This window comes from Rhinolophus sinicus, linkage group LG05 (assembly GCF_036562045.2).
Source record: "Rhinolophus sinicus isolate RSC01 linkage group LG05, ASM3656204v1, whole genome shotgun sequence".
Taxonomy (NCBI): domain Eukaryota; kingdom Metazoa; phylum Chordata; class Mammalia; order Chiroptera; family Rhinolophidae; genus Rhinolophus; species Rhinolophus sinicus.
This window is the reverse complement of record NC_133755.1, coordinates 150193355-150220404: the sequence shown is the minus strand read 5'-3', so window position 1 is coordinate 150220404 and position 27050 is coordinate 150193355. Positions and strand designations below refer to the sequence as shown.

At 35.0% G+C, this 27050-nt stretch overlaps 1 protein-coding gene across 6 annotated transcripts in view; it reads right to left on the bottom strand.

Moving 5' to 3' along the window:
- The window catches only part of NKAIN2 (sodium/potassium transporting ATPase interacting 2), an 866607-nt gene that overhangs the window by 134010 nt on the left and 705547 nt on the right, over window positions 1–27050 (bottom strand). For all 6 annotated transcript variants that reach the window (XR_012496739.1, XR_012496736.1, XR_012496740.1 and 3 more), the window contains one exon: window positions 7043–7243. Coding sequence is in view for 1 of the 6 variants with exons in the window: in XM_074333530.1 (XP_074189631.1) it covers window positions 7043–7243 (201 nt within the window). In the remaining 5 variants the exon portion in view is untranslated. The remainder of the gene's footprint in view (window positions 1–7042; window positions 7244–27050) is intronic.

The following is a 27050-nucleotide window of genomic DNA, read 5'->3' as shown; positions in this document are numbered from 1 at the left end:
AGTATATTTTAAAGAGACATTCTTTTAAATATATTCAATAAAATTTGAATGCCACTGTTATTCGAAATTCATCTTCCTTCATTTAAAAACATGTGTACATAGTCTTCTATAATAATCGTAAATTTTTTATGTAGTTCCCTTTCTTTTGTACTTGCATTTCCATGCCATGTTTCCATAGAACTTTTGACTGATGTAATGTTTATTTATTTGAAAGTGTTTTACCAATCACTCTATCATACTTCTCTGCAACAACTATATATGTGTATAATATAAATTTGTATATGTGTTAAATTAAATATGTATAAATATAAATTTTATTTTTCTTTCCCATGGCTATAAGGTATTAAGTATTAAACATGTATTCACTTTTTGACATTTTCATTTTTTTCAGCTTTACTGCTGTGTAATTGAAAAATAAATTTGTAAGATATTTAAAATGTATACTGTGGTGATCTGATCTACAGATACATTGTAAAAGGATTCCACCATCTACTTAATTAACACAACCATTACTTCACATATTTATTTTCTTGGGGGTAGAAAAAAAAAGTTATTATTTGGGTTATCATGACAATTATGATTTTACACAACTGATCATAATAACATAGCTTATTAAAATTTTGATCAAAATCATTAGGTACAAAAATAAAATTTTATTTGAAATGCGTTTCTTATTAGTACTAGAATGAAGCAGAATTCAGTATGAATTCTATTCTTTTGTCTGTTTGTTTTAGGTTTAAGTACAGAAAATCTTGTTATAGAGAAGTGTTAGAGACATTTCGTTACAATGATGTCACTCAATTTCTGCAACTTCTGATTTGGGGGCCACAATTTACATAATTATATAAATAAACATTATTTTAAATACTATATACCAACTGACAGATCTATTAAGTTTTTCTTCAATTTTAAGGAAAGCAAGGAGTTGGAAATTGCCCAGTTTGCATCAGCAATTTCTGGGAAATATACCAAAAACACTACCAGAAAATAATAAGCAACCATTAATTATTCTCATAACTCTTTCTCTTAAAGCCACCTAGATTATTCTGATGTATATAAACAATGTGTGGGAAATATTGAACTATTTAATTTCAGTGTATTTGCTGACATAATGTTTTTGTCAATTTTTTAAAAAATATGTGCTTTGAGTGTATTTTTATTAACTGCGGAGCTGCAGATATGGCTAATTTAATTTATAAAAAATGGCAAAACCAGTAACTTATAAATTAAATGGTTAAATCATATTTCACTGTAAACAAATCAACCAAATCAAACTTACTTTGTTTCTTAAAACATCTGTGTTACACAGACAACAGTTTGGTGGTTACCAGAGGATAAGGGGGGAGTGGGGATGGTAGAAGAGGGAAAACGGAGTCAAATATATGGTGACGGAAGGAGAACTGACTCTGGATGGTGAACACACAATGAAATATATAGATGGTGTTTTATATAAATATACACTTGAAACCTATATAATTTTATTAACCAAATGTCACCCCAGTAAATTTAATAAAATCTGCCTTAATTTTTTTCAATTCAAATGTAACAAACAACATACACATGGCAACCATTTCACTTCTAACTACTGCAGTAGCTGGGTATCAGCTCATACCATTTCCTCACTTACCCTTTCAAAGTGATGCAAGTTCATAACATAGATTTACTATTTACCAATTTAATAGCAATGTCCTAGACTACATGAAAATCAGGACCCAGCTCCTCAACAATCCAATCTTTGTGAATACTTTTAAGCATTTCCAGATTACAGGATTCAAGTATATCCTGAGCAGTAAACCCTTCCCTCTCATCCATGTACCACACCAGTCAGCAAAGTCCAAAGAAATACTCATTTGCCACTCCCAACGCAACCCCAAACTGCTTGGATAAAGGCATCCAAAGTTTTGAAAATTTCTCCACCAATGGTATTCCTAGGAAAGTCTTAGCAAGCCAAGTAGCAAATATTAATTTTTATCATTAACTAGGAATAATTAGAACCAGCTCTGAGTCCATCCATTGAAGGCATGTATTGTATCTGCATTTTTTTTATACCACAGTCTATTGAACAAGGGTTTCCACGATTTTATGCACTCTAAAAAGTACAAAATTTTCTGAATAGGCAATAGATACAATTGAAGGATGAACTTGGCAGTGAACCTATGAACAGCACCTTTTGACTTACTCTAAAGTCTTTTATGATTTCCCTGCAAATGCGCATATGGTTTCTAAACCAATTTTAATATCTGCAGGAAATATTAAGTTTATTTACATTTTTACCAATATTCTCTGCTGGTCTCCTAAAAAATATTAATAGTCAATCTGCTATGAACTTAAAAGTGTGTCGGAAGTAAAAGAAAGAAAGGGAATACAGGGAAACAAAACCCAGCAATTTTGGTTGGAGAAGTTTATATTAAATTTAGAGGTATTGGTCCTGTGGACATAGTTATAGAAAAGAAAGAAAATGAGGTATATATACACAATGGAATACTATTCAGCCATAAGAAAAGATGAAATAGTGCCATTTGTGACAGCATGGATAGATCTTGAGATTATAATGCTAAGTGAAAAAAGTAAGACAGAAAAAGTAGAGAACCACATGATTTCACTGATCTGTGGTACACAAAACTGAAAACAACAAAAGAACAACAACAACAAAAAACAAATGAAGAAACAAAACTCATAGACACAAACAATAGTTTAGTGGTTACCAGAGGGTAAGGGGGGCGAGGGGTGGTAGATGAGGGTAAAGGGAATCAAATATATGGTGATGGAAAGAGAACTGATTCTGGGTGGTGAACACACAATGTGATACATAGATGATGTATTACAGAATTGTACACCTGAAATCTATGTAACTTTGCTAACAATTGTCACCCCAATAAACTTTAATTTAAAAAAAAGAAAAGAAGGAATAAGTTTTATTTTACCCCAATAAATTATTTGGAATCTTAATATATATCTTAAAATATAAAGTTATTTCAGTTATGGCAATAAATGTTTTCCCTTTAGTGTCATTTCTTTGTAAAACATCCTCCCTTTTCATTGTATTGGCTATGGGAAGTGCGGTATAATGTGTGCATAACAAAGATGAGGCACACACACCTCCATTCCCCTCACCCACGGCAGACATAGCTAATCAATCATGCCATTCTTTGCCACTAAAGAGCTCTGAATTTGGGGCTTCTGGTGCTGGCATGAGGGTTGAAGCCTACTTCCAATTCTTGGTGTCAGAGAAAAAGGTAGGTCTGCATGTCCATCTTCCCTATTTACTAGCTAAGAAATCTCGGGAGAGGCTTTGAATCTGTTCAGCTGCCCTCTCAGGACTGTTTCACAAGTCAAAATACGTAATTCCAGTGAACACATTTTTGTGAACCATGCAATTGTAATCACCCATTTGAAAATATTGGCTTAATTCTTTTGTAATGTGAACAACACCATCTCTTTAGTTGATCTCCTCCCTGACTCTCCCCATACATATTTATTGGATCTATTTTATAAGTGTGGGCTATTTTTTATTTTGGGTTTTATTAAAACTGTGCACACCTGCATTCCTTTTGAATGTGATCCTAACTAGGAGAAAATGCTGCTGGAAGAGGAGAAAGCTCAAAATCTCACACCTGGCTCCTCATTATGGTGTTCTGGCAGTCCTTTCTGCTCGCCTGGAAGCTGTGTGATTAATAGCCCCTCTTCCCAATTATATGGATATTATACTCATCTTCCCTTGGCTGTAGATGGGAGATATCTCATGTATGTGCAATGCAAATATGGGCTTTGTGAATGCTAATTTCAAAATCAGCTAGGAGTTGATTGGCAGAAAACAGAACAACATGGTGACAGGCGTGCCAGGGGTCAGGAATCTGTGAAAGAAAAGCTTGGTGAAGGTAGAGGAAAAAAAATAGAGAAATTAGGAGTTAATCAAGAGCAGTGGCTGGGAGAGCAGCACTTTATGAAAGCAAATCTAAGCCACACATTCTGGAAGAGAGGGTAGCTTCAAAGACTGATGAAAACAATGAGAAGAGCGAGAGTTTAAGCTGACTTTACAAAAAGCACGATGGAACTAAGAAACCAAGATTACGCAATAAACAGCATAAACTGTATTCTCTGTCTATCACCTCTCTGAAATGTGCCTGTTTGCACATGGTTTTGTATCCTTAGGAACCTCACTCTGTTTCTGGCAGTGACATCCTCAAGGTCAGGGATCCTGTCATTTGTTTCTCCAGACACCAGCAGGGGCCAAGCACTCAGGTAGTGTTCACTGGACCAGATGAAACTGAACATTAGGTTGTCAGGGAAGTGATTTGGGTAACATGAAAATGGGGGGAGCAGAGATTTCAGACACTATTTCATCCCTTAATCACGACAGCAGAAGTGATCAGAATGACGATAGGAAAATGGAGTTGGAAGGCTTGCATTTAACTAGGTGGAGCAAATTGTTCATGATAAGCCCAATTTTGATTTGCATTCTAAAACTCGAGTTAAGATTTGCTAAGTTTTCTGCATAGCAGATGCTTTCATCCCAAGGCTGGCTAGACAACAGAAAGCCCAAAGACAGAAAGGATGTTGAAACTTCTCCAAGTAATTGGCTTGGGTATGCTGTTGCTAACTTACTCTCAGGTGATCCATAGTCAGCTTTGCAAAAGAATGCCCCCTGGGCAGAAGAACAGGTGGAAATGGAAAGGTAAAGATGCCCCATTCTGTGATAGCTTGCTCAAACTGTTTTCCCACTCAACCGGGGGCAATGTAGACAGCACTGATATCCAGTAGCTTGAAATATCAGTCACATCTGCTCTTAGGGACACCCCATCCATCTTCTTTGTGCTGTAGCCTCTTTGCCTTTACAGATGGTTTAATATAAAAGTAGGATGAAAACACTTTTTCTTTGGGCAATATGTCAGCCTCAACATATGCTTCCATGTCCAAGTGTATTTTTTAGAAAATTACTCGTGTGCCAAAATTTTACGAGGGGTTTAATAAATCTGTGAATATAGTTTATACATGGACACATTATTTCAACTAACTCTCTAAAATAGTCACATATAACTATCCATGCATATAAATAAATGATATCTTTATAGCACTTTTGACGCATAAATGAAAGTTTTTCTAAATGTTTGGGTACAGTAAAAAAGGGAGTTCCCACAAAGGAATATTTAATCCACAACCTCTCTCTAACACATACGTATATGAAGCTGGTATGTGGTTCCATTTCTGGTTTGGGACCATTTTATCCGTGGTCCCAAACCAGAAATATTTTACTTATCTCATGTGTGAATGAATACTTCATCTAAGTGAATTTTAAATAATGAAATGACTATCTCCATCCCATCAAATCTAACTAATCTTTATTTCAAGATAATGAAAAGAAAGAGTTTTAGCACTTAAACCTATTAGAAGGCTTTGTTTGTTAAGAAGTGTCTCTGGTTGGACAAATTCAAGGGAGATCACTGAGCACTTTAACTAAGAACATCATTCATATGTTGTGGAAATAATTTATGCTGATTTCAAAATATTTACAGTTCTCCTTTTTTTTTCTGCCCATTTTGTGATTGAGTGGGACTTGTTCTGAACAATGAACTGCGGACAGTGAGCTTCTCCTTTCACTAGAGGAGCATTTTTGCGCTAGTGTGAACACTCCAGCTCTCTCTTTGCTCTCTGGCCTGGCAACCCATTATTGCTTAGATGGTGGCTGCTCTGCTCCTCTTGCTTTCTTAGTGACAGTAATGGTGGAACGTACTGCTAACTCAGGAGAATAAACCTTTGTGGTTTTTAGTCACAGAGATTTGGACAGTGTTTACTAGCATAGCATGCTTAGCCTGTTGTAATACATACATACATATATATATATATATATATATATATATATATATATAATAAAATGCATATATAAATTATAAAATATGTGTATTGTGTATATATGTAAATTGCTCATTTAAAAAATCTAATACCTATATATTAGTTATATAATCTAATACATACACTCACATATTTTTTTTAAATTCCAGAAGAATTGTAAGTGAACTAATTGATGCCATTCTTCCCAGAACCTATGTCTTGTTATTTAAAAAACTGTGAGCTAATATAATTCCCAAAGTAACAAAATGAAGAAAAAGATAAAAAGGAGATTCTACTTGCATTATTTGCTGTTAAGTTTAAGACTATGTGCACTAATTGTAGACCTACATGGAGTCTGAGAAAAATATATGCGGATCAGCACATATAGATGTACAATAAATAAATGGAGACAAGTATTAATATAATAAAGTTGCCTAAACTTTATGAATTCCACAGAATTATGCACTTAGCCTTAGATTTTTTTTTCTTGAAAAAGAAGTGTCTTATTTATCTCTTTGACATTGTGATACAATGTAAAGTAATGTTTTATATAATATCCATATATATTATACAAATATGTTCTACAGTTACAATACAAAGGAGTCATTGATAACTTCTAATGCTTTCTGGTAGAGGGAGGGATTTTTATCAGCATAATACTGTAAAAAAATGAGGGCATGATTGTCCTAGAAGTAGAATTTACAGAAAAGCTGAATTGTTTTGAAAGGGAAAAGGGATGAAAGGTAATGGATATTACCTGGGGGAAATATAAGAAGAAGATAAGGGCAAACGGAGAAGAGAATTCCCAGGACTAACAACACAGTTAGAAAGAAGCACGCGGTAGAGGGAGAATATCTATTGAAATCTTATAAATGTGGGTATCGCAGCATGTCAGTTGTGAAAACTCTGGATTTTCCCTTTAGACTCTTTGGGAAAGTCCACCAAAAGCCAAATAATCAAACCTTGACTGGATTTCTTAAATAAAATACTAAAGATGCCAACGCTTATTTAGTGATTACTGAAAAAAATCAGCACACTCAGTCCCAGGCACAGCTTGGTTTAACCTAACAAATCCCTGTTAAAAGTGGCATTAATTAGGAAAAAGCAAATAGCCACATTTTACCTGCATATTCCATTTGTGTGCACTGAGACTGCACAGAAATAACATTAAGTCCAGAAGCACTAGAAAGAGTGGTTGGCTGTCAACACTTACTGCGAGGACAATCTGGAGGGAACTATGAGCCACTTCTATGTACTGGTACTCCAGAAAACACCCTGAGACCGTGATGTAGCGATGGTCTTCTGGGGCCCAGTCTGGGGCAGGTGTCACTGATGTCACCGTACATCCTGGTCCATTCTCCATCCACCAAGATCGGTGCATTGAAATATTAAAAGTCAGGATAAGGTCTGTTTCCTGCAAGAAGGTAATTTATAAGGATGAGTATTACTTTATAAATGTTAATTAGCTTATTTGGGCTGAGCTGTCTTAACTTTATCAGTTGGAAATGTGGGTATTTTCCCCCTCCTCTAAATGTATTTTATAGGTAGAAAGAAATCATCCAAAATAAAATTTCAGTTCCACGTGAAAATTATGTATCTATGGATTCTACTTATAAAGGTTTATCTGACTACAATAATATAAAATAAAAACATTTATGAGTAAAATTATCAATGACTTACATTAATTATAACACTGAGAGTCCTTAGCTTTTAGGTCTTGTGAATATTACAAAAGGAATAATCTAAACTATTTTGTCAAGTGAAGTTCATCCTTTATTAAATCTATTATTTTTTTCTCCCTCAGAATATTTACTTTTTCACCATTTTAAATGTTAAACTTGTACTTCAATTCAGCAAAATCTAACATAATATTGTGGCTAATACTACAATTTGTAAGACTTTTACTTAATGAAATGTAATACTACTTTTTTTCTCTCTCTCTTCCTAGTATTTTAGCAATTATTTCAGGGTCTTTTCAATCTTGTCACCTGGTACTGAAAAATTGGCCATAATATTTCTTTGGAAATATAATTATCAAATTTTTGCATAGTGGAGATAATAAGTGAACAACTCTTTAGATGAGGTTCAACATGTTAGGTTAATGTGCAGCTATAAATGAAATAAAAGGTAGAGAGTTTTTGCACTTAGGGAGTTTGCAATCATGTACACCAACATGGAACTCTCAATAGCACATGGGCAAATGTTGTCTTCCAGGAAGAGAATGGACAAAAGGAATGCATCAAACACAGTCTGTTACTTAGCAAGTCATCAGAGAAGATGAATTCTAACAGAAAGAGTCATTGGTGAGAAAAAAGAATTATTTCAGTCTCAGTGACAGAGCTGCAAGATAATATATGCCAACTTCTCTCACTCCAAAATGAGGTGCTAGATTGACTAGGTGAATCTTGCAGAGAAAATATCTTAAGTCAGGTTTTGTGACCTCAAACCATTTACTCACCCTGAACATATGAAAAGTGTTAAGCTAAAGTGGAGAGCAAATTTGAAGATTAAAAGGATTCCTTTGGCGAGGGCTGTGATTTGAGTCTCATTATCTACATAGGGTAGTGGTGGGGGAAGGGGTAATTTCTCTTCCTTTTAAGCCTATTGAGAGAGGCTTTAGGGTAGCCCTTAGAACCTGGGCAATGCAGCAAACTAGTTTCTGACTCAGAATTGATAATTCTCAAAATCAAGTTGTGGCTGAAGCTATCTGCTAATTTGACAAAGTGTCTACACCTTTTGATTATATTAACTGATTTTTGAATGTTGAACTAGTCTTGTACACCTGTAATAAATCCAACTTGGTATGGTGTGTAGTTATTTTTTGTATTTGGTTAGATTCATTTTGCTAATATTTTGTTGAGGACACTCACATCTATATTCATAGAGATACTTATCTGTAGTTTTGTTTTCCTATAATGTCTTTGTCTTGTTTTACCATTAGGTTAATGTTTGCCTCATTGAATAACAAATTAGGATGTTTTCCATTTGTTTCTATATCCTGGAAGAGATTGTAGAAAATTGATATAATTTCTTTTTTAAATGTTTGGTAGAATTCACCAGTGAAAACATCTGGGCCTGGTGCTTTCTGTTTTGGCAAGTTATTAATTATTGATTCAATTTCTTTAATAGATATAGCCCTATTTAAATTGTCAGTTTCTTCTTGTGTGAGTTTTAGCAGATGTGTCTTTACAGGAATTTGTTTATTTCATCTATATTATCAAATTTGTGGGCATAGATTTGTTAATATTAGTTTGGTACAAAAGTAATTGCGGTTTAAAAGGTTAAAATAATTACAAAAACCGCAGTTACCTTTGCACCAACCTATTAATAGTCTTTCATTATCCTTTTGATGTTTATGGGATCTGCAGTGATAACCCTTCTTTCATTTCTGATATTAGTAATTTGTGTCTTCTCTAATTTTTCTTAGGCTGGTTAAAGACATGAATTTTATTAATGTTTTCAAAGAACCAGCTTGTAATTGATTTTCTCTATCGATTTCCTATTTTCAATTTCTTTTATTTCTGTTCTAAGGTGTGGAACACGAGTCTCACCTGTCTAAAGCAGAAGTCTAGTTGTATAGACTAAAGAGCCCAGGACAGTCTAACCGCTCCTTGAACAGATTATTCAATCCATTCCTGTTTTCAGTCCTCACCTTCACATACTCCTTCCACTTTTAAATCCTGACTTTCCATGGGTTATATAAGTCAAATCTGTACCGGAACACTCCTTTGCATGTCTATAGATTTAGATTTTTTCCCCTTAAGTCACTTGCTAATCTTTCATCTACTTTCCATCTTCCAAAAACTGTTGACACTTCTTGTACATTTTTTCCCTTTCCAATTCTGATTACTGTGGGTTAAACCCTTTTTTATTCCTTAATATCACTTAGTGGAGTTTCAGAATGAAATATAAGTAAGTGCATATCTTCAACCAGCAATCATTAACTGGGTGATTCCTGGCATAATCTTATAATATATTCTCATTTATTTCATTTAGACATTTAACAAAAGGTTTCTGTGTATATATGCATACATACATTATTTTAACCACAGACTATAAATTCCTAGTTGTAAAACTGACAATAGAAAGGTTTCCTTGAAATCCCTTTTTAAATGCAACAGAAATTGCTGAATGTGACCTGCTCCATACATAATCAATAGGTTATTTAATTCCTATATATTTGTAATTTTGAGTTCAAAATTATAAGGCTTATTGAAACAAAGAACTAGTCTCAATAGTACAAAACAAGGATGAAAACAGCAAACTGAATCTTGTATATTCTTGGTGGATTTATATTGAAAAACATACAAAATTGGCTCAGGATTATAAAATTTAAAAACTTTTATATCTAAGAAAAACTTTCATAATTATATGTTCAGATCAGTATAGTGACCAAAAAAAATCTATGTATCAATGTATTTATTCATCTCTCTTAGTAAGTATTCAAAAAGTTCACATTAAAAGACCCCATTCTCGGTCATGTCGTTTTTCAAAATAACAGAGTCTGATGGATTACATGAAAGCTGTTATTAGCACTAAAATGTTGTTTCTGACAGGGGCTGTATATATTCAGGTCAACATAGGAAGCCTAATTGCTCAATAAATAATACACATTTGATTAAAAAACTGTGACAAGTAAATGAGAATATGATACTAGTAACATCTCAGAATTTTAATAAAAAGCTAAAATTTATTTTCAGAGTTTATGGCATTTGAAGAAGACAATGCATGCATATATCTGTTCTGGTAGTAAGTAAGGATGCTGTATTGCAGAAATCGAGTTGCAGTTTTAAAAGTCTGAAATATTTTCTTAGATTGCTGAAGTTCTCTAATACTTAGATTCTCTTTTGGAACAATAATATTGAAAATTGATATATTCCCATATCTAAACTACTTAGTTACAAACTGAAAGGCTAGAAACTGCACTTCTCAGTAAATGGCAATTAGGTTATAGTTAACAGCATAGTTACTAAAAAAAATTAATTATTCATATACCATTTGCAAAGCATTCTACCAGGCCATAATGATATAAAGAGATATATGAAGGTATCCCTGCTATTATGAGATTTATTGTCTCTTTTGAGGGACAAAGTATAAAGATAAACTATAAGAATATGAGGAAGTAGTTGATAAGTATCTAATGAGAGGTGTGGACAATCTACACACAGGTACTCAAGAGAGTGTGATGTCTGCAACTCTGGTGAGACAACCTCTCAGAGATGGGAACACTACCTGAGGCCTGAAAGAAGGGCCAGCCTTAGACAGGCCTACAGTTCGGGAGTGGGAAAATACTTTTTAAGCAGAGTGGACCAAATAATCAAAATTGCAGAGCTAACACTACTCTACTTTACTTATATATTTATGGACCAGTAAGTAGCCTTAATTTTATGAGATGAGAGCTTATAAGAATAGTATAAAATCACTTTTAAAGATAAGTTGGGTCTAGACTTGGGAGGGACCTAAATGCAAAACCAAACATCCTGGCTTACTGAAAGATTTTTGATCAGTGACAAGACGTTGGCACTGTGAAACATGAACCAAGAGGTATTACAATAAACACAGTCAAATCTCCTAGAGGTTTCAGGTAGATAGTGCAGGAAACATGTGGTGAGTCCAGTACGGTCACTGTATTAAGCAACAGTCATTATGGAGGTGATGACACAAAGGCTATAAAATCCAAATGCTCTACTTTAACCAGACTATTCTGCTGAGTTCCATGAGGGTGCAAGGAGGTTAGGACCAGGACCACTGCTTTCAATAATCGCAGAGTAATGATGGGGACAAGTCAGCATTCTCCTTACCTTAAAACATACTTTGGTGATGACAATAAGGAAATGCCAAACAAGCACATTTAATGGAAAGAAGCAACTTTTAACAACAACAAAAATATTCTGAGAGGTCATAATATTTATATTAACAAAAACATATATATTTAGTTGTTAGCACTAAGACAAGTAGTTAGGAAACCCTGTGATTGAATGGCATTCTGCAATTAGCTAAGGAGGCAAGAGCTGGGATGACAGGGATGGCTGAATTTGATACCAAGAATCACTTTTTTTAAAAAAAATGAATTCTTATTTATTTACAACCAATAATATACACTGGGTTAAAGTTTAAAATATCATCAGAAGACATTGTATTATATCTCATTGCTAAAATCTACATGTGGTTACTAATTCACAGGAAACCGTGGGAAATTCTTTAAAATCATCATCATTTATGGTTTATTTCTGGCTGGTGAACTTAAAATTCTAACCCTAAATATAGCTGTTTTTGTTTCTGTTAATATATTCATAGATCTATGCTTCTGCTTATACATATAAAAACGCCAATGCTATATTTATTCTGGTAACATGTGAGAATCAGTGAAAGCAAATCATATTGTTCAAGATGCCAGGAGGAAGGAGCTGAGAAAGTATGGTTTTGAGAAGATAAGCAAAATTACAAACGCGCTTTAACAGGTTGAATGAATGTTACATCTATAGGAATGTAGCCCAGAACATAAGAAAGTTCATATCTACCAGGTCTAAAATCCAAAGATGTTATTCATCCTACTCTATGGTGAATTTAAAAGAAGTAGATGAAGCATCAAATATACATTTGTGCCTCCACTTTCTTCTAGAATCTTCAACTATGGGTACCTCTGGAATGTGGCTGATGATGGATCATGATTCAATATGACACCACACCTAATGTTAACTCTAGTTTCTGGTTCCTGCTGTCAGTTATTCAAGAAAAGATTTCTGTAGTATGGAAAACATTGCTCTAAAAACAGATGAGGGAAGCCCAATGGTATATCGATTTCTAGAAGCTTCAGTTTTGAAATCAAAATGTGTTTCTTCCCATTAGGTAGAAAGAGTCATTAAAGATTTAGTATAAAATATTTTAAGTTTGTTGATATGTGTTTTCATTGTTTCTAACCTGAAAATAGGTTTCTCATGTCTGTGTTCCAAAAAAGACCAGGATTTCACTTTTCTAAATCTTAGCCTAAATAACCCTTCTTAATCCAGATAAATGTTTTATATTATTCCACAACTGGTTTGTACCATCTGCATCCTGAGCATTGTTACAAAAATCACATTTTTATGAAATCCTCCTCAATACCTCCTATTAACATCCTGTATATCTCTCACTATTTAAATTAATACTTTGGGCTACACCTTCTAAGAATTCTGTTTCTTTTTAACATCACAATGTTATGCCTGGTACTTCATATATATAAAATATTAATTTGGTCAATTGCTTTCTTCTTATGGGTAAAGGAGTATGTTAAGCCCAAATATAGTTGCTGTTCCTGCTAAAAAATGCATATTAACTCTCAGCTGGAGAAGAAAGTCTGCATCTAGAACATAAAAAAAAAAAATATTTTAGTATGTTCTTTGTAATGTTCTAAAAGAGAAAGAAGGAGAGAAAGGCAGGGGAAAGGAAAAGAAAAAATAAATAATTCAATAAGAAAGATTCCAAGCTATGTTAATGTTAAAGCTAATTGAATCTCCAGGACCAAAAGTCTTAATTTTTTTTCTTTTTTTCAGTTTTTAGTTTTTCACTTCTAATGTTAGGACCCATTATCTTTGAGTGGGATCTATGTTTGGCAAAATGAGTCTTCTCTCTTTCAAACCCTTAGTAACATATGCTAGAGGCAGAGTTTTCTCAGTTGGTTACAATAATGAAAGATCAACTTCTCATTGACTATATAGTTTTCGGTGCACTAAAACCTCTGTAGGCAGCTTTTCCAGCTGTTTTCTCACTTTCCCAGTTTGCTCCCTCCCTGCAGGTAACTTTTCCATCTTGTGAGTGTTCCTTTCCTGTCTAAGCACTTTGAAAAGTGATCTGCATTTACTCTAGAGGCTTATGGAAGTAAAACCCGTGTTCGTTATTTCATGATGTTACTGCCATTTTAGCATTCATCGAAAGACCACCAGATCATTTGTTTTTAAGCATATATGTATATGTGGATTTTTAGCTGGCATGGAAGCACAGAGGTACTGACGATATTGAAGACTGGGTGACATTTTAAGGCACATGGAAATGTCCTCCTCACTACTTCCCCACCATTACGGCCTGTCATTATTCTACCTACATGTGCAGCCCACCTCTGGCACTGACATCATCCTTTCTGCAACGTCAGACACTCTGACTGGGATCACACCTGTGCTTGCCTCCAAGGATGTCAACCTGTCAACAGAATTGAATGCGGAGCCCAATCTCATTTTGATCCATAGTTCAAAATGAATATTGGTTTAGTTTGTTACCAGAGATGCTAATAAAGTTTTATGTTCTTTTTTTCTCCACTCGTTCTCTGGAAGAGAACAGTCCATAGAAAAATGACCCCCAAATGGTAGCAAGATAGAGATGAACCAAGTGTTAATGTTATTGATGGACTTCATAGTCATTTTTCAGTTGTTGAGAATGGCCGCAATTGGAGAGAAAATGAAGTACTAATTAACAGAAAATTTCTCTATAAAATCTCTCATTTTGAAGATAAGTATATCTGTTCATTTTGAAGATAAGTGTATCTGTTGGTGCATTATAAATTCTGCAACTTATTGTTAAATTTGAGGCAACATATACTTCAAAAAAGAAAGGAAACAAAGTTTACGTATTCATTACTGAGTAGATGCTACAACAACATTTAGAAGTAGGGGTTATTATCCTGATTTAACATAAGAAAAAAAATGAAGCTAAGCATAGATATATAACTACATCAATTTAGTTTTATTAAGGATGAAATTGGGTTTTAAACGTATTTTTGCCTGACTTCATGCCTTCCCACTGGTCTCTGTTGCCTTTTAAGAAAATTATCTTGGCCACCCAATCAACTATTGCCAAAATACCATATTCAGTATTCTTCAGGAGAATGTACTAAAAGTGGGGGACACATAATTCACACAATTTATTTCAAAAATTTCCAACTGCTATTCAGAAAGCTACTCAGCATTATAAAAGACCTTGACTTGTCCTCTTAGAGGGTTTACTAACTCTAATCCAAAATACATTGTACTCTGCCTGCATTTACAGTAGAGTTATACTTGCCATGCACTTGGATGAAAAAGCTTTTAAAGATTAATTTTAGTTGTTTTTATTCTCATGAGAGAATTTTTTTTTTTTTAAAGTGGTCAGATTTGTCTCTTGTCCTGTTTTATCCTGGCAAGTACATAGATCAATACTGCTTAGAATTTGTGGAAACAAATATAAATAAACCTCTAAGTCTAAATAAAACACCTTTAAGTATGTGTACCTATTTCATTTGGATTTCTTCCAAAGAGCTCTTTGTAGCTATTGGAACATACAAGGGCAAGAGGCTACTGGTGGAAAGGTCACTGTCTAGAAGAAAACATCAAGAAACAGAAAAAATGTTCATCACTTTTATATTGTCAGAGCACTTAGGTCCTTAGTCTCCTTTAGGAAGAGGGGATATTCTCCTCGGAAGTATAAGAAAGACGTAAGTATAAGTTAAGGCCACAAATACAGGAAAGAAATAATTCAATCATAATGTTGCAGCGGTAGAAAGATGAGGGTATAGTGGGGTGGTGGGCAAGACAGTAGTTCATCCTAGAAATGGTGCTGATATTGCAGTGGTATCAGCCATCATTTAGTCCTTTTATTTAAAAGATGCACTTCCAAGTCCTTTTTATTTAATTTTGCCTACAGAAAGGCATCATTATCTATCAAAATATTCTTTTCATTTATTGATGATTCTCTTTTTAACAGTGTCAAGAATGACTTGAAAAGTCTTGTAGAAAGCAGTAACTTAGTAATTCCCCATCCAAAGGGGTTGTTCATAGTGATAAGCCAAAGAGCCACTTGAATTTATATCATGCACATTAGCACATCTAATATGAAACTGGAAACCACATTGAGAAAAACATGGTGGTATGATTTTAAGTTATAGGTGGAGTTTGTTAAGCTAAAGGAATGGTAAAGTAACCAACTGTTTTCCTTCAGTGGACATAGGAAATGTGTGACATATAATCTCATAAACCTAAGGAATCGCATGTCTTTTGGTCGGACTGTTTTGGTGTTTGACAGACACTGGTAAAATTGCATCCCAACTGTGTCCAGGGTGGTTGTGGAGTCTAAAAACCATATCATATGAGGAACCTTGAGAGAATTTGGGTTGAACTGTCTGGACAAGAATGGAATAAAAGGGATCCTCATAATTGTCTTAAAATATTTAAAGAAATACCAACATTCAAAGGGATCAGACACATTATTTATAGTTAACTCCAGAAAGGCAGGAAGAGATTCAAGCTGATGAAATTATCTGGAAGCAAGGTAGACCAGGACCAAAGGATTACAAGTGCTCTCAAAAAGAATGGGTGATGTTCTGAATAACATATCCTTGTAACCAGTGGTATTCAAGCAAAGGTTGGATGGTCATTTAAGAGTGAAGACCACACTCAAAACTTGTATAGTCTCTTCCCTCAAAAAATTCTGTGATTATAGGAGAAAAGAGAGAATAAAGATCACCTATGATAGGATTTTCTGTTGTCTAGGTTTATTCAGTACCATTTAAATAGAGTAATGTAAATTTCTGAGGATATCACCCTATCTAGTTTATATGAAATGATTTAGAAAAATACACTAAAATTTAAAGTCTATAAATGGCAAGTTTATGTCAAACTGTTAGTTACCTGCCTCTATTGACAAGTACTAATTTTAGTTATTAAATACTACACTATGCTGTATTTGACAATGATTATGTATAAATTCTCAGCATCAGGGCACTTAGAGAATCTCTTTAGGAGTATCGAAATCACTTAAACACTCTTGTGAAAAGGAGCAATTTCAATACATTTTCACCAATCACTGATTGTTCACAGCTAGAGCCAAGGGAATGACTTGAATTTACACAATGAATCTGAAAAGAATCTTACAGAAATTCGAGCAATTTAAGAATTTAATATAGTTAGAATATTAAAAAGGTTCCTTACTGTTATAGAATATGGCTACATAATTTTGAGTAACTTTGTACAGTCATGTGCCACTATAATGACAGGGATATGTTTGAGAAATGCATCATTAGTCAATTTCATCCAGAGTGCACTTACACAAACCTAGATGGTACAGCCTACTACACACCTAGGCTTTAGGGTATAGTCTATTGCTTCTAGGCTACAAACCTGTATAGTGTGTTACTGTATAAAACTACAGGAGATTGAATCAAGCACAAAGAAAATGATACAATCAAGAGACGCTATAAACACGATGTAAGAGGCTGCTGCCAGCATAACACAACATACTATTTTACAGCAACTTCATTTATAAGTTGGAAAAGTACACTCTTAAATAAAGATAAAAAGTAATAAAAAGTATAGTATCGTAAATACATAAACCAGTAATGTAGTCATTTATCATCATTATCAAATATAATGTACTGTACTTAATTGTATACTTTAATACAACTGGTAGTGCAGGTTTGTTCACACCAGAATCAACACAAACACATGAGTCATGCATTTCGCTATGACATTGTAACTGCTATGATGTCACTAGGTGATAAGAATTTTTCATCGCCATTATAATCTTATGGGACCACCATCATATATTTGTCTGGTTGTTGACTTAAAACATGGTTATGTGGCACCTGACTGTACTTTAAAAAATTCAGTCACCAAAGAACTTAAACTTATTATTTAGATCCTATAGCTAAATTCATACCTACATGTCTGATTCTTTCCACTCTAAAATGCAATAGTTAATTTTCCCTGGTGCTATACCATCACTTAGCATGGATTGAAACTTTAGTTTTTGATTTCTCCCTAGTTGAGTAAATGTTAATCATTTTCCATAAAGAGAGATGCATGTGCTGGTCTGAGATCACTGAGAATAAGAAAAAAGGAAGAGTAAAAATATTTCATGTTCAGGAAAATATTGCAAGAGCTCATGTAATTAATAGCAACCGTTTTTTTTTGGTTTTGTTTTGTTTTGTTTTTGTTTTTGTTTTTCTGGTCTACATTATCCAGGTAATTATGTAACTTCTCTGCTCTGTTTACAAATGGAAACAAAGATAGTAGGGCTGGTGGGAAAAGTAAAACACTGTGAAAGAGAACACTTGAGCTCAGGACCATGGGTATCATTCTCTCTATATTGTTCTCTCATTCAGTAATACAGAGGAGATAATGACCATCCCTTTCCAGGTAATTGAGTACCAGAGAAGTATATATAATGGGAATTGTTACTTTGAATGAGGATAAATTTGGTCTTAGTAGTAAAGCTCTGTGGAATATTGATATAATGAGATTTCTGACAATTCGTAATAATTAACCATTTTCATCTGAATCATCCTACCTTTAACCAGGAGATTAGCACACAGCTAAGAATCTTTTTCCATCACTTTTTTGACTATTTCTTCTACAGCAAAGGATTCTCTTGACATGCACTTACAGTATTAATGCAAGATCTTACAGATCTTGTCCCACGGCTACTCTACGTTGTCACTTTGTCCACAGTACTTCCTCCTACACCCATCCTGACCTCTGCCTACGTATAAGGAGCCTACATTTGCCTGGGTATATTTCTAGACAAAGTATTGGCTTACCTACCCTGCTCTAAACCTTCTCTCCACTCTAACCTAATACTCCAGACTCTGTACCTGAAATCACATTACTTATGTGACCACCACTTCCTATGCTAGTTGAATTCCTGCCGGTGACTTCCTGCGAGCATGGTTTGAATTCAGATCCGGGGCCTTGAAGTTCTTTTGCATCTGACTGCTTTCCAAGACTTAGTGAACATCACCAGAGAACTTAGAGTCTAAATATACTCGATAACTAATTACTGGCATATCTGTCTCTTGGATATGACAAGTATCCAGTACAGCTTCTGATCAACATTCATTGAGCCAATAGGTTTCATGTACTTATAATGAATGTATTGCAGTCATGTGCGCTCCGTCTCTTTATAACTTGGTTTAACCTTTCTTTTTGACTAAAATGGATTTCTGTAAAGTATATCATTTTTTTCAATGTCTTAATGTTGTAAAAGGTTTTGATGTTTATCAGATTTAAGCCATAAACAAAGAGGCTAAAGGAAATTAATAAGCAACTTGTGTTCAATTAGATTAATGATCAAAAGCAGATATAGCTTTGCTTCTCTTAAGCTCCAGGGTACTTGTTTTTGTCCTCAATATAAACAGAAAACAATATTTCTCCTGTGCACATGGGTAAATTATTCCTTCCCATGGGCCAAAATAAGCAAGAGAAAAAAATTGTGATACATTCGTTTTTCAGGGGCATAATTTGAGATGGGAAATAGGATTGAGTATGAACCGAGGGGCTAGTAGAGTCTGATAGAAATCATTTCAGAGACTTCTAGAGGCAAAAGATAACCTACCTATCAGTGTCTGAGGAAAATATCTAAAATTTCAACAGTTTTGGGGACAAAAGTCCACTGACAGTGGGAGGACTGTTCTGGTTGGCTTCTGGTCCCCTCCTCTCTCCATATGCCTGGGGCTCACTTCTTAGACTCAATAGATTAAGAGGAGAAAAAAAGAAAGTACTTATTTCCCACTCTTCAGGTTTTCAGAGATGAAAAAGAATTTCTATTTCATTCTTCCTCAGGGAAAAGGATGGGAGAAATATATCTCCCATGTCTCACTCTTCTCTCTCTTAGCCCCACCACCTCCATGAAGAGTGACATATTTGATGGATAAGTTTGGAAAACTTGCTCAGCTCAGTCAAAAGCATGCTCAGCTCAGTCAGACCTCTCTTATTTGGAGCCAGCCTATCTGCAGGATGCACACAATCTTTATACCTCCACGGGGTGAAATCAAAGGCACATGCTACATCTTCTTTGTAGTAATATTCATAGGGATATTTCATAAAGATATGTTCATATGGATATTTTATAAAGATATGTTCATATTTTTTTCTGGTTATCCTTTATAAAAATATTCAACTCAACTGAATGTATGTCTGGATGCTGAATGATACTGAGCTGGAGAATGGGAGACAGAACAGGAGGCCCAAGGATTATACTGGAGAGAAGTCTGTAACACTCAAAGGGCCCAACGTACCTATAGTCCACTTTTGAGGAATGCTGAATTTGTGACCCAAAATTCCTGTTCACAGCTAAGTGGACAATGAACATAAACCTTATATAGACAGAGATTAACAGAACTAGTTAGGGTCTGTCTTTTGCCCACATTAAATATAGTACATTCAGATAAAATCAGCTGTATGTCATTAAAATATTCATCCCAGAGTCACTGAAGGTATTCTGAGTATGTCTTGGTTTAAAAACTTGAAACATGAAAAGGGAACCTGAAAGGGCCTATTTCATGAAAATTGACTAAGATTATAGTTCTTCAAGAAATTGACGGCCACCACTATGAAGGATAAAATATAAATGAGATATGATTTGGTCTTCAAAGACGGTACAATCTGATATGCAGTCAAACAGCATGTAGAATTACATCATAAGGTAGAACATGGCTATAACCTCAGGAAAGATAAAAAACAAAACAAAACACCTTTGAAGTAAAGGTCGCATTCTGTTGGGTTATCATGAAAAGCTTAATAGTGGAGTTGATATTTTAACTAGGCCTTAAAGAACAGAGAAAATTTAAGTAGGCAGAAATGTAAGAGGGAAATGTGGACAAAGGTACAAAGTAAACAAAAGAATTTAGACAGGAAATACTTAAGAAATGGTGAGTTGATATGTGGGGCTACAGTGGTTTGCTTTCATATATGTGTGTATGTACGTGAATGTGTATGTGAGTTTGTGTCGGCACAAGTGTACAGATGTGTGTGCATGTGCACAAGCATAGTACATAAAGCTGTGTGAAAACATGAGTGTGTGTGTAAATATATGTGAGTGAGGGTGTGCATGTGAGTGTATGTGTGTGTGTATGCACATGCCCCTGAAACAGTCACAGTAGGGTAGTGAGGTATACTATAGGAAAGATGAGAATCATGGGGCACTAAAGCTAACAGTTAAGACGACTGAGTATCTTGGGATCAATGGAGAATCCTTTTGAGTTTGATACCTACAAGAAATCAAACTTTGAATTTATACAACCTAGGAAGCCAACTTGGATGAATGAGGATTTAGACTTGCATTGCATAAGGAAAACTAATGCATGGAAACTAACATATGTTGATACTTCATAAACATTATCTCATTTCATTCTCACTACACTCCTTTGGAGAGAATATTCTGACAGAGAGAAAACTGAAGCTGAGCAATTGACTTGCTACAGGACAACTAAGACCTGGACTGAACTCATATTTGTCTTACTCCAAAGCTCATGGTTCCCCTCCCCAATATCAGTGATATCCAAATTTTAGTGACTTGCATAATATCTTCCTTCGTTTGCCTTATTACCACTGTACTAGTTTCTTAGCATTGGTTTTATAATTAACTTATAATCTAATTAATTTATTTAGAAAAAGAAATTCACATTACTATGCAAAGTGCTGGTTACGCTTTTCAAATACAAATTGAAAATTCCTGTATAACATGGCATCCTCTAGTTAATATATCAAGCATCTTTTGTAATAAAAAGCTGCACCCAAGCCCCCCAAGGATTCTGGCCTAGCTTAGGTCTGATTGAAGACACAGGGCTTGGTGAGCAAAACTAAGGTTGTATTCCAGCTTCCATTTACCCCTTTAGGCAGGTGCCTTTAGGGCAGGGCACAACCTGCAGTTTTATGTGGTGGCCTTGACTATACTTATTAAATTAAAAAACAAAACAAACGAAAAACCAAAAACAAGCAAACACCTGCCTAGCCATGGACCCCTTTATATAGTCTACAATGCTTTTGGAAATGCTGCATTTCACAGAAGAGGAGGGGGCCTGTCATTTGTCTTGATATCTGAATTCCTCTTTTAGACTACTATGTACCCATAAAAGGCATTTAATGAGGCATGAGTCATTTCACAGAATGGATTTCCCGGATGTTTAACGCATCTTTAAATGCGTGTTAAATAGATAGATTTATACACTTGGATATATAAATGCTGCTTCTTTGCTCTATGAATCTGCATTGTATAAAGTTGATGATAACAGCTCAGGTATCCTAAAACTGCCCCTTGATACAATTACATCATGTCTCCATGATTCATTTACTGCATATTTTTTTAATAAGTCTCCGAATTTCATCAATTCAGAGGTGATCTCAATGCTTCCACAAACGCAAGAGAGAGCTTTTTGAATGGGACTTTTGGAATCTGGCTCTTTGCTTCTGCTTTTAACTTTTAATGCTCCATTCATTGTATTCCTACTTAGTTCAGACCCTGGCAATTACTTCTTCTTTACATATTCATGCAAGAAGCAAATAATATTCTTTTTTTTTTCTATTTTCAAGTGGTAACACAAATTAAGTAAATTTAGTTACATTTTTATTTTCTTTCTTTCTTTTTTTTAAAGAAGACAATATGTTATAGTAAAAAGAGTAGGCACTTTGGAAAAAGACACACTTGAATCTGTCATTTGATGGTTTCTAACTGTGTAACCTTAGCCGAGTTAATTAACCTTTCTGTCTTCCTCTTTAAAATGTGGATAATACATTGAAGTTTGTCTGTGAGACCAAAACACATAAACCATCTGCAGCACAAAGCAAGTTTTTAACGAAAATAATTTATTTTTTCCTTTCATTATAACTTTAAACTGTAAAAAGTTAAGTGAGACAAGCTATTCAAGAATTTTGAAAACTAGGTTTGATGTACCACTTGTTCATATCCAACTATTTTGTATTATCAAACTAAGTAGATACTTCCTGACTGCTATTATTTCAAGAAACTATTTCTCACCAGAAAATAAACTAAAACAAAGGACAGTGATGGCACATTCCTGAATCATAAGATCTAGCCTTTTCCTTCCTGGATTACTAGTGTCCCAGCCTTGGGGAAGGACAGCATTTGCACTGGGCAGCCAGTGACCCTCCTGCTGTGCTAGTGAAGGAAACTTTATGTATGGAACAGACATGTAGTCCAACTGCTGCCCGTGAGTTTTAAAAATTAGATTTTTTAAAGAGAAGATATGTCCCAGGGAAAAAAAGGAATTATGCTCAACTATGGCTTCACGATTTATGATTAGACCCTTTGATCATTGTGTTTAGTGCGTAAGTGGAATGAAGCAAGCTCTAGTGTCAGGAAGATAGAGGAGGCAAGCACAAATCAATACTGTGGAGGATGCTCAAGGAAATGACTTTTCTTCCTACTTGGTATTTTTGATATGTGAATGCGGCATCTTAGTGATTGAATTTTCTTAGTTTAGAACAAAACAGATATAGGAAAGCTGCATTGAGAAAGCTAGATGTTAAGATGGAAAGTTTTAAGAAACTAAGCATTATAAATGAGCCACTTCAGACTATTTAGAAGCACTAATGAGAAAATACTATGATGGGTTTCATTTTTATTTAAATCACATAACCATTTGCTCAAGTGATATTTTCAGATTCAAACTTCTAATTTTAACAGGTACGCACTCTGATTCAAGACAAACATGTACCACAAATAGACTCAAACTTCTTGAGGACAACATATTGCCAGAATTAAAAGCACTATCTTAAAAAGTGTGATTCTGCTCCCTGCTTGTGGGAAAGTACAGATAATAGGTAATATTCTGGCCATAATTTGTAAAGCTTCCTCAGAGCCGGGATTTTGGGAAAAAAAAAAAGAAAAACACTTATGAGAAGATATTTTGCTCAACTCATATCTTTTCACTTCAAACCATCCTACCATCTCACAATAGGATAGAAAATTAGTATTTAAGTATTAGAGCTGAGCTCACTTAATTTCCTTCTTCTCTGATTTGTGTAATCCTTAGAGTCTTAGAACCACAAAGTGCCTCAGAAATTATATTTTCTGCTTTTAAGCAGCAGAACCAGGCGGAAGTTCCAAATCTCCTAAATCTTATTCCAATGTTCCTTTTCACACTTTTATTCTTCTAGAGTGGACACATTATGCACCCTTATCCTATTGCCTTTACAGAGATCATTATTTAAGCAAAATGCCCTCCATTTTCTCTTCCTTTCTTCCACATCTGGAATTTGCTATCTGCAAGTATGCTCACTAATTACTTCTATTGATCTCTTAGACTGATGTCTTCACTTAACATAAGAGCCTCGGAGGTTTTCTCTTCTGAAGAGTATGTAACTGTGTATGGGTTATTATTACTTGTCTGACAGCTATTTTTCCTTCTTCTGATACCAGGAATACTACTTTGTCTTGAGAACTGCCTTTCTATATGATGGTAAACTGACAAATTCCAGTACTTCCAAACACACTGATTTGTAACAGGGAAAGGCCCTGTTTTAAGCAGAGGCAATCAGAGTCCATTTTGGGGGGATACTGAAATAGACCTCAGAAGAGAGTGCCTCTGAGGGAATGGATATACTAAAAACTGAGAAAGCCTGCAGAGGCTTTGTGTCATCTCTCCTACCACATTAGGAAGCATGTCTGGGAGCAAAGCAATAACACAGAAGAAAACAATAATAAAAACAACAAAGAAAAGGAAAGACACATTCCTGATAGATTTATATCTCTTGAACTCTTGGATTGTGTGATCTTGAGGTTCGTATCACCTCCTTAGACTTTCCCGTACATAAGCCAATACTTTCACTTTTTCCTCTTAAACTAGCTTGAATTGGGATCCTGTCATTTGGGTTTAAACAATTTTAATACAATATTATTCTTTATTTGCATCTTCAAATTTTCCACAGCTAATTGTACTTGTTATTACACAGCCATCAGTCTCTACAACGTTAAGATCTAAAAAACTTTGCCTCTTCTTTTGTGCTTCCTTTTCTACTCACATTTTAAAGTTCAATAATGTGTGTCGTGCCCTGAAGAATTACTTTTAGTCTTCTACTGATAAACCTTACATGCTTAGGGATCTTCCAATATTTGCAATTGAGTGTTCCCTTTCTCCACTGATGACATGTCTGTCTTACTTTTCCCTTGCAGCCCAGTCATGCACGAGACTAGCCAGAGAACTAGCCAGAAAAGAGTTCTAACGTGAAAACCTGAAACATGTTTCACTTCTCAGGATAAAATGGCTATGAGCACTGTAGTGATGGCCCTTTCCAAAAATGTATCCATGTCTGAACTCCCAGAACCTGTTAATGGGGCCTGACTTTAAAAAAACAAAACAAAAACATCCTTGCAGATGTAATTAAGGATCCCGAGATGAACTCTTCCTGGATCATTCAAGAATGCTCTAATCCAATGACAAATGTCCTTATAAGATCCAGAAGAGGAGAAGATACACAGAGGGGAAGATCATGGGAAGATGGAGACAGAGTTTACACGCCAAGGAATGCCTGGAGAGACCAGAGCTGCAAGGGGCAAGGGAGGATTATTCTCTCGTGGCCCCAAAGGGAACTTGGCCCTGCCCAAACCTTGATTTCAGACTTCTGACCTTCAGAACTGTGAGAGAATCAATTTCTGCTGTTTGTGGTAATTTTTTTTTTTTTTTTTTTTTTGTGGTAGCCACAGGAAACAAATACACTTTATAAAAAATAAATGTGAAAATCAATTATTTCAGAACTAACGAATGTAGAGGTTATTTTTGTCCCTGAGGTTCCCAGCCTGGAACACAGCCCTGGCCTGCCCTTGGACAGAATTGGCTCTGGAACAATAAGAGGGAAGGGCAAGTAGATGCAAAGGAGAGAGGAAAGGAAATGCCTCCAGCCACAGAATGGGGAAAAGTTTTCAGATACAAGCAAACTCTTACTGAGGGGATCTCTTTATTTCCCAAATTCTTCATTAGGAGAGAAACATTTACTTCCAGTAACACTGGTAGTATTTCCTTGAGACAGCAATCTATAGTAAAAGGTACATGAAGCTGTAATCAGACAGGTCTGAGTGCAAAGTACAGTTTCAGTCTCAGCTCTGGGATCTTGAACAGTCTCTGATCCAATCAGAGCAAATGAGAATTCTGATCAGAGTCTGTGAAAGAAACCTTTGCTCTCCTCTTATGGATTCAAATATAAGAAGACTATAGAGCTGTGAGTTGCTGATTTATCTTCTGACTCTGAAGGGACATCTAGTCTTAGAATGGAGCCAAACAGAAAAATTGAAACCAAGATTGGGAAAGAAGTGAGGCATTGGTTATGTGATTGAAGATTTCAAGTTCAGCTCTGCTGTATCCCCCAGACTTTTTAGTTACAATACCCAATAAATTACATTTTGTCCAAGACGCTTCACCCAAAGAGTGTTGATAAACTATGTAAAGCCACTTAAAATCATTCCTAAAATGTAACATATACAGTATAAATACTAGTACCCTATTAGTCTGAAATGCCATTAATGTAGTCCCAAAGAAACTGTCTTAGAGTAGTGGTTTTTCAACCTTGGCTGCACATTAGAATCACGTGCACAGCTTTTAAAACCACCTGATGTCCAGCAGGAGTCCATACCAATTAAATCAGAGTCCCTGTGAGTGAGACTCAGTCTTCACTGTGTTCTTAAAGGTTCCCAGGTGATTTTGCTGTGCAGCTAATGCTGAGAAGCACTGCTTTACAGCTAACTCACAAACGGGATTTGTGGAGAAAAAATAAATAAATAAAACAAACAAAAAAACACCCACAAAAAATGAAGGGTTTTACATTAAATAGCAGCCCTAAGTATTGCCTATTTATTGTGTCAAGATTTTGAAGTTCACTACCTCTGTGGAGACAGCTTCTAATCTTGTTTGTGTTCCCTCTGGCAAATTGTGGCTAGTTTTCTTTAGCAGGAGTTAAGAGAATATCTTTTTAGCCTCAGTAGGATATGCTCATTTATTTTTATTCTTTGAAAACCCCTCCAAGTTTTTGAGCTCGTTATTTTATTAGGGACTAATAAATTTAACCTGACCATTTACACTGCTAAAAAGCTTATTGGTCCATATGAGGCAGGCTACCAGACTTTATTATCTTTAAACCCTTCAGCTTAGTTTATGAAAGGTATTAGTGTTATATTAATAGCTACTGTTAAATTGTGTGCAGATTATGGATTTTTTAGATCTCAGCCTCTCTGAGCATATAATACTGAATATCACTTATGATAAACCATGGAAACTTCTAGAACAGTGGGAATTTGAAGCATGTAGTAAAGGAAGAGCACTGGCTTTAGAGTCATAAATCTGTTTACCACTGAGTAGCTGTGTTTGCCATTCTGAGTTTTAGTTTTTCTCATTTTGTAAACTAAGTGAATGATATTTCACCTATCAATCTTATAGGATACATAAACTACAGTTTCTTGCATGGATGAAATTTGTAAACCAAAAATAAAGA